The sequence below is a fragment of the Canis lupus genome (genome assembly GCF_048164855.1).
Source record: "Canis lupus baileyi chromosome 16 unlocalized genomic scaffold, mCanLup2.hap1 SUPER_16_unloc_1, whole genome shotgun sequence".
Lineage (NCBI taxonomy): Eukaryota > Metazoa > Chordata > Mammalia > Carnivora > Canidae > Canis > Canis lupus.
In genome coordinates, this window is record NW_027326424.1 from 1,612,474 (window position 1) to 1,628,442 (window position 15,969).

Here is a 15,969-nt window from a genome sequence, read left to right on the forward strand (position 1 = left end):
AGTCTGTCCCCTGGAGAACTCATGCTCCACTGAAAGAAATCAATGTTAGCCAAACAACTATCACCACAAAACCATAAAGTGGAAGGAGCTAAAATAAAGACATAAATAAAATTCTACGGGAGCACAGAACAGGGGAAGATTTATTCTGCTTTGACAGAAGTGGGAGAGTCCACACCAAGGTCCACGGGAATCTTCCGAGATATGGGGACTTTTGTTCTGGGTCGAGAGGAATGAGCAGAGGTTAGAGATCAAAAGTTTACCAATGGGATTAGGGATACGGGGACATTCCAGGCCAAGAGAACAGCATATGCAAAGATTTTAAAGACATGAAAGTACATAGCCCTTTTAGGGAACAATGAATAATGTAGTGTGACTCTGGCCCAACATACTGGGATAGGGACACAGCAAAGCAGTCTAGAAAAGGGAAGTAGTTTGTGAAGGGTTTGCTATGTTATGCTATGCTATGCTATGCTAAGGGGGCAGAGTTTCAAGACAGAAAAACCAGTGAGGAGGCTATTAAAGACTACCAATATCAGGGATCCCTGGGTGGCTCAGCGGTTTAGAGCCTGCTTTTGGACCAAGGTGTGATCTTGGAGTCCCATGATCGAGTCCCACATCCGGCTCCCTGCATGGAGCCTGCTTCTCCCTCTGCCTGTGTCTCTGCCTCTCTGTGTCTCTCATGAATAAATAAATAAAATCTTAAAAAAAAAAAAAAAAAAAAAGACTACGAATATCTCAGGAAGCGGAAATCCAGTGGACAGTTCTCCAGGAGTGGTTCTACTATTTTTAGAAGGGAAATATAATGGGAAGGGCAGGTTAACAAAATAATTGATGCACCATCCCTGGAGAAAGACCTTTTCTACTAGTTAAGGTAAGATACTTTGTAGAACAAAACTTGTTGATCTCCAGTTTGCGGTTCCAATAGTTGGCTATATGTAAGACTTATTTAAACGCTAAGGGGTCACAGTAATATTTCTGGGTTTCAGCACAGCATTAGGAATAGGGAATTGGACGGGACACCTGGGGAGCTCAGCAGTTAAACGTCTACCTTTGGCTCAGGGCGTGATCTGGGATCCGGAATCAAGTCCCACATGGAGCCTGCTTCTCCCTCTGCCTGTGTCTCTGCCTCTCTCTCATGAATAAATAAACAAAATCTTTCAAAAAGAAAAAAGAAAGAAATAAGGAATTGGAGATTTTAAAAAAAAACAGCTTTACTACAGAAAAGAATGCCTTTTGGAAGACATTTTCTTTTTTTTTTTTTTTTTGGAAGACATTTTTAAATAGATGCTCATCAGAAATATCAATAAACCTCTTTTAAGGTCTTGTTTATTACAGCTTTCCAAAAAGCTATGCTAAACTTTATCTAAATTTCCAGATGAACACATTATATAAGAAATAACATAGTATCAAAATAATACAGTACAGAACGATCATGAGGTTAATTGGGCAAATTTAATGAATGAAATCCGTTAATGTCAAACAGTGGTTTTAAAACTTTGGAATCAGGGATCCCTGGGTGGCGCAGCGGTTTGGCGCCTGCCTTTGGCCCAGGGCGCGATCCTGGAGACCCAGGATCGAATCCCACGTCGGGCTCCCGGTGCATGGAGCCTGCTTCTCCCTCTGCCTGTGTCTCTGCCTGCCTCTCTCTCTCTCTCTCTCTCTCTCTCTGTGACTATCATAAATAAAAATTAAAAAAATAAAAAAAAATAAAACGAAAAAAAAAAATAAAACTTTGGAATCAATAAACTTACCATCTCATTTCACTATACGTTTTCTGCATCTTATTATGACACAAAATAAGCCAATGGATATCCTATGAGCCTCAATCACATCCACTAAAGAAAGTTCACAGATTTGCAGTAGTGTTATCACTCAGATAACCCAGTATTACCAAAAATCAGACCATGTAGATCAATGATTCAAATAGAGTGGGTTTTCACAGCAAAGGCAGGCAACACCTGACTGTTATGAGAATGTTACTTTTCTCTTAGATGATATAAATACAAGCACAGAGTGGTTCCGACTCACTACAGTGAATCCAGGAATGTACGTTTCAGTGTTTTCAAAAAACATTAAGAACACACACCATTAGCTTGGCAACCCTTCAACCCAGTGATTTTCAGAGTCAGGTCAACATGATGACTTGATAGGAAATAGTACAGGCAATTTATCCTACTGTAAAGACAAGGTCAAAATTATACCTTTTAAGAATTATTCTGTGTAGGAGTAGCCTGAAAGAAGGGAATCTATACTCACTTCTCAGATATTTAAGAAAAACCTGTGACCAAGCATCATCAGGGAGAAGATTCATCCCAAACAGAGAGAGAGTTATGTTTCCCAACAGTCTCAGCTCTTGGTTGATCACTAACAGCATTAATACAAGATGCCAACTCTGGAGCAATGGGATGAAAAGAACCATGAGCTAGGCTGGGGTTTATCAGGAGAGCAGCCCCGGTGAATGGGTGATGTCCAATGTGGGCTCAGATATCTGCTAAACCAGGGTCAACAGTCTTCTAGACAAAAGACTGCAGTACAGAAAGGTATCAGTCTTCTAGACACAACTTTCCACTCACCAATCAGTACAGAAGTGATGTTGATATCCAAGCGGGGTTTGGCCTTGGCTTCCAGCTTCAGTCGGGGAGGGTGGAGGCGACTAGCTGCCTGTTGTTGCCAGGATACAGAGCATGGCCATGGCTCGATAAATGGCTCCCAGCCTACAAGAACACAGGAAGGAAGACATCTGTTAGGCAGATATCAAGAGTTTAGAGGGGAACGCTGTTCACAAATGCTCAGCAAGGACAAACTCTGGCTTAATAGCTTTCTATTTCCAACGTGATTCACAGCGAAAGCACCATCTTTAGCTACAGGTCACCCCACAGATGTCTGTGCTGTCTAGAGGATGTGAGTGGAAGGACAGACACATGCCCCAGGGTCTCCAAGGTGGGAGGAAGAAAGGCACAGAGGATATATACCCTCGCTATTAAAGAGCAGGGAGGACCTGCTTTTGATCCACTCAAAATAGAAAAAGGAGTCTCAGACTCAGGATGGAAAAGTGCTCTCAGTGGCTGAAGTAACCATTAAATTCCATTAAATTTGATTCTCCTGCTTATGTTAAGAACCCACTGGTTGAATAAATAGGTAGAGCATAATTGGAAATTCATTCACTTAAGTTTTTCAAGTTTCTAATCTTCAAATATCCTGTGTACAAAAAAGAATGAAAACAACACATATGTATGGTTTAAAGAATAAAATTACTACAAGCACTCATGTAGCCACTATTCAGCTTAAGAAATAGAAAATCCTTAGTTCCTCTGAAGTCCCTGAGTGCCACTCTCCCATGTCAGCTCCCTTCCCACCAACCCTCTTCCACCCAACTCCAAGTAAACATTAGTTTGGAGTTTTATTCATTTCCTTGCTCTTTTTTTATAGTTTTACCACACAGATACATGCGTGTCTCCAGAACATAGTGGTGAGTCTGTCCTATGGGGGATCTTTATGTAAATGGAATCCTGCCATACATGTTCTTCTGCAAGTTTCTTTTTTTTTTTCTTCTGCAAGTTTCTATTTTTGCCCGACCACGTGCCTCTGAGACTCACTCGTATCGCTGCCACATAGCTGTGGCACATTTATTTTCCCCAGTGAATTGTAATCTGCTTATGACCACACCACAATCTGTATTCATTCTACTTCTGTGAAATATTCCCTTGAGCCTACAGATTTATAGCTATAGGAAGAATACTACCACGGGGGCTTGGGATCCTCTGGGGTACAGACCTAGAAGTATACTGCTGGGCTGTGGAGTATGCTTATACTTAACCCTGCTGCACATCAGATTGTTTTCCAAAGTGCTTGTACCAACTTACAGTTCTAATGGCAAGCAGTTAGAGTTCTGTGGCTCATAGTAGAGTCACACTTAATTTCTGCCAGCGTGCTAGGTGAGAAAAATGGTACCTCTCCATGGTTTTAAAGACTCAACTTTTCAAGACAGTTCATTTTTAAGTTTTCTAACTATAATACTCCATCAGTCACAGATCAGCCTCTTGACCAACAGAAATCCAACCCAATATGTAGCAATAAGTAGATACATTCGTCCCTTCGCACTACTTGACCTTTAGTGACCTAAAAGTGTTCATAGGACTTTAAAAGTAAGATTTGCTCTGGGAAAATGAATGATTCTCAGAAAAATGGCTTCCATATGCCCCATAAGAGTCTCCCTCAACTAGTAAGACTTCGGTCAGTATTCTCAAGTTAAACATGTTCAACAGTTAAAAAAATGCTAACTAACATACACTCTAGAACCATCTGCAGCAGCACAACTGATGACACTTCATTCTCCACTGAAATCAGAGGGAGCAGTCACTCTGGGGTCTAAGCCTCAGGCCGTATGGCTCTATTCTGTCCACACCTACTAAGAAATATCTTAAGGCAAAGTTCACACTCAAACTGCTCAGCCCTGGTTTATGATGCCTCCTGAATGTCCGTGTGTATGGGCCCTTACCTTGATCCTTCCAGTGGAAGGAAAGAAACCTGAAAACGTTTTTGCATTATTATCCAGATTCCATAATCACCTGCTCTGATCAACTGTATTTTGCTTGAGCGAGTAGGGCATGGCAGGTTGTACATTATCACTGATTCAGTATGCTTTTAATGAAACAGGTCCAGCAAGGAGGAAGGAGGCTTGAAGTTTAAAATGCTTATGGGCAGAAATCTCCCTTGAAATTTAGCTTCTGTCAGGGCCAAATGATTCTTTGCTCCTGAGCAATCTCATGTTCTAGAATGACCCAAACTCTAGCACTGAAAAGAACTAACTAGGAAAACTTGTTTTTAAATAACTCAGTTGCAACATATCAGATATGTTAGGGGAAAAAAAAATCTGTATCTTTTGTGCCTATGCAGTCACTTGTGTTTCACCTTTCCCTGCCTGGCCCCGCCTCCCTCCCCTCATGCAAAATTTATGTAGAGGTAGACCCAGGCAAATAATTAAAGTGTGGGTTTTAAATCCCACGATCACTTATGTTAGGTACTGACCTGACAGGGCACGGTTGTAATAATCTCCGGAGAGGGTGAAGTGGGCGTACCCTTCAGGGCTAGTTCTTACATGCTGCAGAAAAGTCAGACCTGCAAAGGAAGCATATGTTATAGCAGCTGCCAGGCAAGAACAACCAGAACTTTCTTTCTTGGATTAAGTCTCAGCAAAGAGACAGACACTAATCCTACCTGATACTAATGACCTCATAGGAAAGCACACAAAATTTTGATATTTTGTTCATCATGGGTTTTCTCCATGAACTGTGATTTAAAAAAAAAAAAAAAAACAAAACAACACTGTGTTAAAGTGTTATTTGTCTTCATTCCTGAGTCTCTTGGCACCCCTTTCCATGTCGTGCCTGAGGCAAAGGCCTCCTCTGCCTCCTTCCCTTCCCAGCCCAGCCCCGGCACCCAGGCACCTCGGTGCATCTGAAGTGTGCAGGAACATAAAAAAACATATTTTGCCCTGAATATCTGAAAATCAGGAGGCAGGCTGGTAAGAGCAGTTATGTCCTGAGGAATATTAGCTCAAAATTTTAAGGTTACCATAGAAAAATAAGAAGTAATTATTCCCTGCAGAAGACACTCGGGCAAAATTCCAGCTATTACTCTCAATCAAGTGGCCCTTGTGGGGCTTGAAGCACAGGGAACAGGAAGCTTCTCCCGTGGACAGAAGGTCAAACTTAATCCCCAGGACAGATCTTTCCTTGAAGTAAAAAGAGGCCAGCAAGGTTGAAAAAGTGGAAAATTGAAAGTGAACCCAGTGGTGAGATTTCCTGTACTCTCCACAGAAGCCCCATCTAACACTGCCTGTGATGACATGGCTGAGGGAGAGGTCCTCGTCCTCTTGCCCCACTACTGACGGACGGCTCTCAGGGCCCTTACGGACAGCTCTCTGAGGTGAACAGTCTAAGATTCTGTGCACTTCCTTTTCAAACATAGAGCAGAGCATTTTCTGAGCTTATCTTTTAAACACCTCTAATAACAGGACTCATTACAGTCTTTAGATACATACAAAGATAAACAAAAAGGAGACATCAGGAATTATTTAGCTAGAGCTGTTAATATAACAGAAATTTCATCAATGACAATGTCTATTATTTCCAAACTGGAGGCTGAAGGCCACATATGGCAAATACATAGACATTTCTTTAAAATACAAATAATGAAAAACATATGTAAAACAATTAACTAAATTTCACCCATAGTACTACTAAGTGGGGAGCATGAACATCACACACACACACACACACACACACACCCAAAAGAAAAATGAAAAAGAAGAAAAAGAAGACGGGCCCCCAAATAACTCGGCAATAACCGCAAATCTTCAAGATGAATGTGAACATTCGGAAAACACTCACGGGAAAAGGTGAGCTCAGCCAGAGGGACGTCACAATCCATGCAGTCGTCGATGAAGCAGATGCACACGCTTTCGGCTTTCACCTCCACTCCAGAAATGAGCCGCGCCGCCATAGGCCCCTGGCTCTCGCGGCCACTCGTACCCAGAGAAAGAGATTTCAGAGGTTCGGCATTCTTAAACAACCAACTTGCCGCCTTTTTCAGTTGGCCTTCAAGAAAATTTAAAGGTGATCAGTTCAGCCAGTTTTTACAGACACTGAAGCAGCTCATAGGGGAAATAAAGTGTTAAGGGACCTACTGGACAGCCCAAGAGAACCCTGCTCCCAGATGTACTCTTAAACTTAAAAAAGAAGAAAAAACCTGGCATCATATAGGAAGTCTACTTCTAAGCAAAAAGAATGAAGACCCCTTGCACACACATTCCACTCAAGTTCACCATCCTTCATGATTTAGTTCAAAATGCCTCCAGGAGCCATCCCTCCACTAGTATGACATCTGACGAAGGAGAGGAGAGGAGAAGATAGGGTCCAAATTCTAGATGTCACTGAGTAGGGAAGTATGTAATTGTTGCTGTGTAGTTTTGTACTTTGTACGTACTGATGTGCTACTTTGTGACTGTTCTCAAATGTCTTAATCTGTACATACTTCCTCTTCTCAACTGGTCACAAATTCCTTGAGAACAGACAGCAATGAGAAGTGCATGTGTGTAATATACAACAGTTAAAATAATAGTCCCCTGAACACTACCAGACTGCTAAAGCTAAAAAAGCAAAGGAAAACAATGCAATCCCATATTTATAAATTACCAGAATCCAGTGCACCGCACAGGGGTAAATGGTTAAGGGCATAGGCTCTAGAGAAAGATGGTGTGGCTTCTGATTCCAGCACCTAGAAGATGTTGGATCTTGAGCAATTTACACAGTGCCTCTATGCCTGACAGCATGCACTCACAGGGCTGCCACAAGGAGGAAACAGACAAGTACAAGTAAAGTTCTCCTACAAGCAGAGCCTGGAACATATAGAGGCTCTACTAACTTTAGTTCTTGTTATCATTTTTGTGACTAATGGAATGACTTAAGAAGTACTAAAGAAATAAAAATTAACAAAAACCATAAAAGCTCTTAGAAATTAAAAAGAAATGTTGTGTTAAAGAGATAAAAGAATAGAAAATGTAAACACCATGGGGTATTGAGATAATTAAACTAACAGTGACACCTAGGTAAAAACAAAGCTAAGGAATGCAAGATAACTAGATCCGCCTTTCTTTTTTTCCAGAAGGAAAAAGGTAATAGTTAATGTGAACAACTGTGTGATAGGACTAGTATTTTCACACATAACTGGTTAGAGTTTGACCTGGTACAACATTTTAGAAGATCTGCCAAGTTGAGTAAAAAGTCTAAAAAATCTATCTATACCCTTTGAGCCAATATTTATACTACTAGGTCTGGCCATCAAGGAAATTTTTTTTTTTTAATACTTTATTTATTCATGAGAAACACAGAGAGAGAGAGAGGCAGAGACACAGGCAGAGGGAGAAGCAGGCTCCATGCAGGGAGCCTGACGTGGGACTCAATCCTGGGTCTTCAGGATCAGGCCCTGGGCCAAAGGTGGCGCTAAACCACTGAGCCACCAGGCTGCCCTCCACCAAGGAAATTCTAAAAGATACAGACAGAAGTTCGTACCAGAAAATATTTGTTACAGAATAGTGTATAATATTTAATGAATGAAAAACAAAGAATAGTTAAATCATTAGGTCAATATAAAACAATTCAGTATTTATAAACAATTTTAACGACATGGGAAGACTCTGGTATTGTAATTATAATTCAACAAAATTGTACTGTAAAAGAGGTTATAAAATTGTATTTGCAGTATAATCTGCCAACATACACACAATATTATATGTACATGTGTCTTTATATGTATGGATTTACATAGTATGTAAAGAGGTAGAGAAATGTACATGCAAGCGCAGACTAGAAATGACACAGCTTTTGCTCTATCTTCCTGTTTTAAGAGAAAGGGCAATATGGAGGGAGGAGGAAAGGGGGTACTCTGCAGCAGAGAGAACAGTGGCAGACTTGGCTTTCAGCCCATCTTAGCCTCTCACTAATGGGGGATCTCAGATCAGTTTACTTAACCTATGTGCGCCAGTTTCCTTACCTGGAGCTGGGACAATAATGCCCACCTTTAAGGGCTACAAAGATTCAATCAGGAAACTCAGGCTGAGGCATATGGGAGCTCAGTGGGCACAACTACCAGTATCACCACCACTACCACTACCCCCGAACACTGGCTAACAGCATAAAGCACCTGCTGTGTGCCAGGCACTTTGCCTAAGTGCTTTGTCTATAGTGCCTATTTATATCAAACCTCCAGGGGAAGTCCTCTCATTCTCTTTTTCCAGATAAGGAAGCACTGGTACAGAGAGGCTAAGTGACTTGCCCAAGTCACTAATAAGTAATCAAAAAGCAGCAAAGACCTGAACCCCAGCATCGGCCCCAGGGCCCCATTATCATCCACTATGAAATACCGCTGCTTGTTATTATGCCCAGTCCAAGATCATGTTCAGCCCACAGACAACCACAGAGGGCCTTCAAAACACAGTCCGGTTCTCAGTCAACTTGTGGGAGCGGGTTGGGTGGGGGTGGGGGCGGCATATGAGAAGCAAGCCTATCATCAAGATAGACAACAAGTCAAGGAAACCCTTGTGCAAATTACCTTGGCACACCAAAAGGGCTTTGCGACAATCATCCATGCTGAATCCCAGTTCCTGCAGTCTAGCCAGCTGTAACTCTAGAAAAAAACGTACATAATTTTTATAAGTAAGTTTACATAAGTTAGTCCACTGCGTAACTGAAGAAAAAAGAAAAGAAATTCAGAAACTGCTGGCTAAAACATTTCTCTAGACAAAAATGGGCTCCTATCTGGAGACATACCAAAGTGTACACTGAATTTTTTAAGAATCTTTTCCCAATACTGATTGTGTTTATAAAAGCTGAAAACTGAAATTTAGTGTTATTCACATTACACTGGCAGAAAACTCAAGTTTAAAACAACTTTAGCATTATTCATAGAACTCTGGAAGAAATGGTAAAAGGAAAACTAGTGTAGGCTAGAGCCATCAGTTTGGGGTGTTGTATTTGTTCTTAAATTTTTAAAAATTACAGCATCATACTTATAATTACACTTAATGACATACAATTATACTCTGAACAATTTAATTGTGCAAAAGAAAATCTTAACAGTTAACCAGAAGGGGAGCTATTAGGCAACCTGAGTAGGTTTCATAGTTCCACACCTACCCAAGACAGGATCTAAGGTATGTCTTGTCCCCTCTCTGATCTCTCCAGCTCTAGATGTGCCGGGAAGGTAACTGCTAACGGAGCTGGCCTCCAAGGCCACTGAGTCTGGCGCTGCAGCATTAGCTTGCTCTGGGATGGATTTTGCAATGGTAAGAAATAGCTGAACATCGTTGTAGGAGAGTCTGATATCCAGGGCTTGTAACTGAATCTAACAAAATTGAAAAGGCAGCAGTTTTTTCAAGTTGCATTCACTTTTACACCCATACCTCTTTCTTACGTGTATGTATAGTTCCCAATTCAAATTCTAGAAGTCCACAGACACTATATTCATTTTTTTCATTTTGAAGACTGAGAGGATCTTAAAATTAAGCACTAAGAGTCATGAAGTAAGACATCTCTACTATGAGGTCAAATGTTCACAAAGTTGCATCAAATAAAAAATAAAAAGCTAGAATATTTACTATAGCAATGAATATTTCAGTCAGATGATTTCCTTACAAGTATATTAATTACCAAAGCAGAGAATAAGAAAACGGCTCTAGAAGGAATGAGATCGCCTATTAGCATTCTGTGAATCCATTTTGCTTTGATTCATTTAATTTTTTTAAATCTCTGAAACCAACTGCCCACTCAACAAAAATTACCTCTTCTTTCTCCAAACATAACCATAAGTCAGTCCAGTGCCACACTAGTATTTCCCCAATCCTGTCTCCGACATTAGCAAGACACCAGCACAAGACCACTTAAAACTGGGGTGACTGGTGGAAAGTCTGGGGGTGGCACTTGGTTTATTACTTATTTTGTCCTTATAGATTAAAAAATCAACATAGCTTTTCTCTCTCTTTCAATCTCCCACAGTTCAAACGGATTAACTGTTCCTCCTCGGCCCAAGAATCCTTACAAATCCTTACACCTTCCTTGCTTGGCTTCACCTTCCCCGTCTTCACCTTGTGGCCTCCATACTGCCTACACACAACTTTGTTCTGGCAAGACCTCCTCTGTTTCATGTCAGCTGGGCCCCTTCCACCCGACTTAGCTACTTCCTAACATGGACTACTCTACCCCTGCGCACCTGTTCCCACATTGACATCCTGTCCCTCCGCTTAGACTCACTCTACCTTCGGTTATACCCACAATCCAAATTCCTCCCTATGTTGCATTCTGCGTTCTGTAAACTTTCACAGAACTTCAAGATTATATCAATCAACATGTCTTTTATTCTTCAGAAGACTGAAACAACTTTCTAGGACTGAGACAATGTTGTATTTCTTTTGCATTTGCTGAAGTGATGAAAATGTTGAGCTCAGCAGAGTAGGTAAGTCATTCAGGCACCGGGCAGTGTTTGAGAGTGTATCAATGTGTCTACACATTTTTCATCATTACCTCTAAGATCGGTGGGAAATCTTCACTATTGAATGCATCCATCAATCCTGAACTATTCTGATAAGAAGAATTCCCCACCAGTTCCACTTGAATTTGAACTGGATCAACAATTGAAAGAGCTGTATCATGTTCATTTCCTAGTCGGCACGAAAACACCTAGAGAATGAAATACAGTATAGGATAAATTAATGTTTGATTTAGAAGTCTAACTATCAGTAGAAAAAAAAAATCACTATCTTGGTAGCAATCAGCCCCGTATTATCAAAAGACCCATATAACTGATGAAATAAATACTGCCAAGAGGGAGGCTGGCATTCTTGCCTATGGCTAAGAGTGTGGACAGTGGTTCTCCCTACCCCCTCCATAAAAGATAGCTCACCGACACATGGCAAAAGGCTTAAAAATCTCACATCCTTTATTCAATAATCCTATTTCTTTCTATAAATTAGCCTATTTCTAATTTAATTTATGCAAAGTTTTCTAATTTAAACAATTTCTAATTCTAAATAATTTCTAATTTAAATAATGCAAAATACAGGGGGAAAATCACTTGTTATTTAATAGTTAATAAAAAATTTAAGATCAATCCAGGTTATATCATATCTATTCAATGGAATCTTTTGTAATCATTAAAGTGACAATTAAAAAGATCACATGGAATGTAGGACAGTTACAACATGGATCATGTGAACAAGCAGCCCCATCAAAATAATATTAGGCCATGACTTTAGGAAAAAGAAACACACCAAAATGTCAATAGAGATTCCAGACAAAGGGATGGGTAATTCTTCCCTCCCCTAATTCGATGTAATATAATTGTTACTTTCATAATTGAAAATAAATATATTAATTACTGAAGCTGGGTGACAGGTATATAGGGATTCATTATATTCATCTGTATATTTGTATATGTTTGAAATGTTCTACAATAAAAAGTTCAACAAGAAATATATTTATGGGGAGAGGAGAAGGGAGAAAAGACTCCCATTCTACAATCAAATTTTCATCGTACTTCAAGAATAGTACAAAAGACCAAAATCTATAAGGAACTTCTCAAACTCAAGACTCAAAAAACAAATAATCCAGTTAAGAAATGAGCAGAAGAATAGACATTTTCCCAAAGACGTCCAAATAGCTAACAGACAAATGAAAAGATGCTCAACATCACTCATCTATCAGGGAAATGCAAATCAAAACTGTGATACCAGATACTATCTCACACCTGTCAAAATGGCTAAAATTAACAATGCAACAAACAACAGGTATTGGTGAGGATGTAGAGAAAGGGGAACCCTCTTGCACTGTTGGTGGGAATGTAAAGTGGTACAGCCACTCTGGAGAACCGTATGGAGGTTCCTCAAGAAGTTAAAAATAGAACTACCCTACGATCCAGCAATTACACTAAGTATTTACCCGAAGGATAAAAAAACATAGATTCAAGGAGGTATTTGCACCCCGATGTTCATAGAAGCTTTATCAACAATAGCCAGGGGCACCTGTGTGGCTCAGTGGGTTGTGCAGCTGACTCTTGATTTCAGTTCAGGTCATGGTCTCCAGGTTCTGGGGTCGAAGCCCAAGTCAGGCTCCATGTTCAGCATGGAGTCTGTTTAAGGAGTCTCTCCCTCCCCCCTCACCCTTTCCCCTGCTCACCCTCTAAAATAAATAAATCTTAAAAACAAAAAATAGCCAAACAATGGAAAGCCTAAGTGTCCATCGACAGATGAATGGAATGGGGAAGATCTGGTATATATGTATATGCAATGGAATATTACTTGAGCCATCAAAAGAAGGAAGTCTTGCCATTTGCAATCACATGGATGCAGCTAGAATGTATTATGCTAACAGAAATAAGTCAATCAGAGAAAGACAAATACCTTATGATCTCACTCATATGTGGAATTTAAAAAACAAAACAGATGAACATATGGGGTGGGGGGTTAAAGAGAAAGGGAAACAAACCATAAGAGACTCTTAACAATGGAGAACTGAAGGTTGCAGAGGGAAGTGGGTAGGGGATGGGCTAGATGGGTGATGGGCATTAAGGAGGGCACATGTGATAAGCACTGAGTGCTCTATGTGAATGATGAACCACCAAATTCTACTCCTGAAACTAATATTGCACTGTATGCTACCTAGAATTTAAATAAAAGAGAGAGAAAAAAAAACCCTATACATTAGAAAGCATTCCTGTTGGTCTCCCTTGCTTTTTTCCCCTTTTTTGGAGGGTGGGAGCATTTTCCAGTGCTGTTGGAAAACATGTAAAACTAAGCTCCTATGCTATATTCAAAATCAACTCATTTGGCTTCCTTTATAAATTCTCCCCCAATGATGTACAAGAGGGATCTTAAAATTCAGATCCAATGGTGCTGCCTTAGAAACAAGAACTTCCAGGAATGTCAAATATTTTGCCTATAGTTTTTCTAAAACTTTAGAGCAAAAAAAGTTTCATTTTCTTTTTTGTTTCAGGGCCTTCTGCTACACAAAACCCAATTGTACCTGACAGTTCATTAATCAATCACCAACATTTTCCATTCAAAGCTGGTACTGGAGTGGTTTGCAAAGCAGATGAACTACAATTTCATGATCGACTCACATCACACCAGCACGTAAACCCTTCCTCTCAAACTAAGGTTTCTTTATATGGGAGAAACAAGTAATCAAGAAGTGAAATCTCTACAGGCTTTATTTAGCTATATCTGATGAAAAGGGGGGAAAAAAAAGTGCCATATGGCTGCTGACAGTGAAAATAAATTCTACTTCTGAAATACCACTGGAAAGAACGGGTTATGAAAAGTTCGATCATAAAGGGAAAGGAAATGATGAGTAACCTGGATGAAAGACTCTAATATTATAACAAGAGGAACATTAGTGGATATCAATGAATTAAGAACACTTGATAGAAATAATAATCTGCCTCATTTCTCCTTCCCTCTCCACAACCCCCAGCTTTAAAAGAAACAGAGCAGCTTATACTTAATATTGCATAATGTAATTTTCAGGCCACAAAGGCTACTCTAGTGCAAAGTATCTCCTTTATGAGATTAAATTAGAGCCTCAAGCAGCACTATTAGAGACTCACTCTGTTAGGTTATGCATGACTCTCTAGAGACATTCTTTTACAGATTAGATATTTCTAAAAGGACAATACATAAAATCCTTCACACCTCTTATAAACAAGTTTCCGTGACCACAAAGCCTTAGGTCTTCAGAGTCAACAACTTAACGTTGGGAAGGGGGCGTGGGAAAATGTGGACCACTTCCCTACCCTGACTAATTTGCCCAGGACTAGACCGGTTAAAGTTGATGGCACAGCAGGGGCCTGACACTGTAATGGGGACTAGAAGGGTCTCCCTGAACTTCTTAAGGAAGGGAAGATGTAAGAGAAAAAGGTTTAGGCTCTTGGTATGTTTACAGCCTGACACTGAGGGACTGAATTCACACATAAGGATAACCTGGTAGATCTGAAGACAAACAAAGAGGGGCGGGGCTGGAGTCTACCAATTCCATCAATTATTTCCCCTAATGAAAGCTAAAGAGGTAAAATTCTCTTCCAAATGCTTTTCTTTTAAGCCAATCGTTCAGTGTTTTGATTGACACATAGACTTCTTACCTCGATGCCAAACAAACTCCCTGAAAAGGGGCGATCAACAAATCGGGGCTTATAGGTGAGAACTGTGGTGCCTTTGAGAATAATGGCATTGGTATCGAAGCAGGACACATCTTCAACGACCACAAACTCCGTGCCTGGAAAGGACAGCATTGTCAACCAAGCCAAGGCTGGAGGCTGGAAAAAACAGGCTGTTGCAAATGAGGCAATGCATTTACTCTGGGGACATCAGCCAGCAAGATTTGTTCTCCAGGATGTTTGTCGACACTCTGCTTCACTGCCACCCTGAACAAATTCTCTATATCTGGCCGGGCACAGCTGAGCCAACAGAGCACTGTACACACAGAAAAGACTGGCATGCTGTTTCTCTTCTCTCTTTAGAATGTATGTATTTTTAAGCTACGTCTCCTGGGGGCCTATGAGATATTCAGAAGCCCAGGAAAGCATCCCTTCTCCAAGCAATGACCTGTTTTAAAATCCCCAGAAAGAGACACCTGGATGGCTCAGCGGTTGACCTCTGCTTTCAGCTCAGGGTATGATCCTGGAGTTCAGGGATCAAGTCCCACAATGGGCTCCCTGAGAGGAGCCTGCTTCTCCCTCTGCCTGTGTCTCTGCCTCTCTCTCTCTCTCTCTCTCTCTCTCTCTCATGAATAAATAAAATTTTAAAATCCCAGGAAGTAGATTCACATACTAATGTTAGTCGGGCAGTGGAAGGCACGACACATCTGCATAGCTGTTTAAGTTGTTTACAAAGAACATATACTAATTTAAAGTAGATTTTTTTGAAATTACTAAATGCAGACAGTTTTATACTCACCTGTACGTGGCATATTTCCTTTTCATTTTCATCAAAAACCATGTTTAGGCTGAACTTTTTTTTTTTTTTAGTCTAACTTTTGAAAGCAAATCCATTTAAAGTGCACTGTGCTAGCCAGCTTCTTCCAAACCACTGAGCAGTAGTTGGGGTATATCACAAACACAATAGATACACAAATATATACAGATATACTAGGAGAGTTTGCTAGTTAACAAAAACTACAGTAAATCTGTTTATAAAGAACATATTCTTTCTGTAAAGAAAAAAATAATCCCCCCACTTATTTAACTTTAACACTGAGATCTTCACACATCAGATTTGCCAAAACTCAGTAAAGCATATCTGTTGGAGCCCTATAGATCAAACAGAAAATTGAAGCCAGATTTAACACTGAGGGAAAAGACCACTGGCCAGACGGTGCTCAAGCTGGGCATGTGCCATGGGCAAGCAGAGCGGAGGACCCAGAG

At 40.4% G+C, this 15,969-nt stretch overlaps 1 protein-coding gene across 8 annotated transcripts in view; it reads right to left on the bottom strand.

The window, feature by feature from the left end:
- LOC140629521 (intermembrane lipid transfer protein VPS13D-like) overlaps positions 1–15,969 on the bottom strand; it is a 245,136-nt gene that overhangs the window by 157,692 nt on the left and 71,475 nt on the right. For all 8 annotated transcript variants that reach the window (XR_012027379.1, XM_072819044.1, XM_072819043.1 and 5 more), the window contains 7 exons: positions 14,689–14,822; positions 11,079–11,234; positions 9,696–9,903; positions 9,112–9,186; positions 6,393–6,599; positions 5,029–5,118; positions 2,574–2,714 (listed from right to left, as the gene is read on the bottom strand). Coding sequence is in view for 7 of the 8 variants with exons in the window: in XM_072819044.1 (XP_072675145.1) it covers positions 2,574–2,714; positions 5,029–5,118; positions 6,393–6,599; positions 9,112–9,186; positions 9,696–9,903; positions 11,079–11,234; positions 14,689–14,822 (1,011 nt within the window). In the remaining variant the exon portion in view is untranslated. The remainder of the gene's footprint in view (positions 1–2,573; positions 2,715–5,028; positions 5,119–6,392; positions 6,600–9,111; positions 9,187–9,695; positions 9,904–11,078; positions 11,235–14,688; positions 14,823–15,969) is intronic.